At 62.0% G+C, this 1,790-nt stretch overlaps 1 protein-coding gene across 1 annotated transcript in view; it reads right to left on the reverse strand.

The window, feature by feature from the left end:
• Positions 1–1,790, reverse strand: part of CCT3 (chaperonin containing TCP1, subunit 3 (gamma)) — a gene marked incomplete at its 5' end in the record, with an annotated part of 9,504 nt that overhangs the window by 772 nt on the left and 6,942 nt on the right. Inside the window, 2 exons of the mRNA XM_010147286.1 lie at positions 435–566; positions 1,246–1,491. Of these exons, the coding sequence (XP_010145588.1) occupies positions 435–566; positions 1,246–1,491 (378 nt within the window). The remainder of the gene's footprint in view (positions 1–434; positions 567–1,245; positions 1,492–1,790) is intronic.

Raw genomic sequence — 1,790 nt, forward strand, 5'->3', positions numbered from 1 at the left:
AGCGCATCCCGGGCCCCACCCAGCCGTGGGATCACGCGGGGCTGCTTGGACACTCTGAAGGGCAGCTCCCAGGGGCATTGACTGGATCCCAGCACATCCCCAGCCTCGGGATAACATTGGGGGCCAGTTGGACACTCCAAAGGGCAGCTGGTCCCAGGGCCACTGACTGGATCCCCGGCCCCACCCAGCCTTGGGATCAACCCTGGGAGATCGAGTCTGCCCAGCTGGCAGGAAAAGGTGGGACGGGACGTGGCAAATTTTAGCCGCCGGGTGAGAAATCACCCCCTCCGACAGCCCGAGCAGGGGGGCCACACCCCAACAGTCACCCCTCTGCGCCAGCGGGCTGGAGGAGCAGCACCACGCTGGGCCCACCCAAGTGCGACCCTCCCTTCTCCCACGGGACGGGGAGGGTGCAGGGCTTCCCCCCCCCTTACCTCTACGGCCGTCTTGTAGGTCTGCAGCTTGACCGCTAAGGGCTCCCAGATGCCCAGGTCCTTCATGTCCGCCAAGGCGCCCGTCTCCCCGTTCACCCCCCACGTCTGGCTGCCCTCCTGCGCGTGCTTGGCCTGTGAGCGGAGGGAGAGGGCAGAGCGTGGGGTGGGGCAGCAAGCCCACCCTCTGGAAGCCCCCACCCACCAGTGCTGGGGAAACCAGTACGGAAGGGCTGGAACAGACGGGCAGGTTACGGCGCCACCCGCAACCGCGGAGACGTTCCCGCGTGTGCCAAGCGAACCTCGACTGGGGGTTGTGTGCACCCTCGGGGTTTTGAGCTCCGGTACCTCAAACAAGCTGAACTCCCTCTTCATAGAATCACGGAATCGTTTGGGTTGGAAAAGACCTTTAAGAGCATCCAGCCCAACCCTTAGCCCCAGGCTGCTCACGCGACCCCTAAACCTCAGTGCCTGGCCCACACCTCAAATCAAATCCCTCCCGGGAGGGTGACTCCGCCCTCCCAGGGCCTGACAGCCCTCTCCATGAAGGCATATTCCCAAATATCCAACCTACACCTCCCCTGGCACAACTCGAGGCTGTTCCCTCATGTTCCTGCTTTACAGGCGTTTGCACAAAACCCAAGAGCAGCCCTTCCGTCCCCTTCAGCGGTTACATCGCGCCGTAAAACCTCCTGCAACCCCTAAGAAGCTGCACGCTCCGCCTCCCGACAAGGGCACCGCGAGGGATGGCTGATCCGAGGGGCAGGACACAGCCGGAAGGGGCTGAACCTCTCCAGACGACCCCCGGCCTTACCCTGAGCGAGGTCAGCACACGGATGGTACTGGCACCGCAGTTCTGGATCAGCGTGCGGGGAATGACTTCCAGGGCCTGGGCGACGGCGCGGTACGGCCACTGCTCCACACCCGTCATCCCCTTGGACTTCTCCGTCAGCGCATGGGACACGGCCATTTCGGTGGCACCCCCTCCCGGCACCAGCTGCGGGTCGACGAGGACGTTGCGACACACCTGCATGGCGTCCTGCAGGTTGCGCTCCACCTCCTGCAACCAGCAGGGAACGGGACAGAATCACGGAATCGTTGGGGTTGGAAAAGGCCTTTAAGATCATGAAGCCCAACCACTGCTAATACCATCAGTAACCCCTGTCCTTCAGCACCTCATGCACACATCTCAAATACCTCTGGGGATAGTGACTCAGCCACCTCCCTGGGCAGCCTGCTCCAATGCCTGACTACCCTTTCAGTCAAGAAGTTTTTCCTAATACCCAATCTAAACCTCCCCTGGCACAACTTGAGGCTGTTTCCTCTTGTCCTGTCAGGTTATCTTTCTCCCTTGTGGTT

The sequence above is a fragment of the Eurypyga helias genome, unplaced genomic scaffold (assembly GCF_000690775.1).
Source record: "Eurypyga helias isolate BGI_N326 unplaced genomic scaffold, ASM69077v1 scaffold26042, whole genome shotgun sequence".
Classification (NCBI taxonomy): Eukaryota; Metazoa; Chordata; class Aves; order Eurypygiformes; family Eurypygidae; genus Eurypyga; species Eurypyga helias.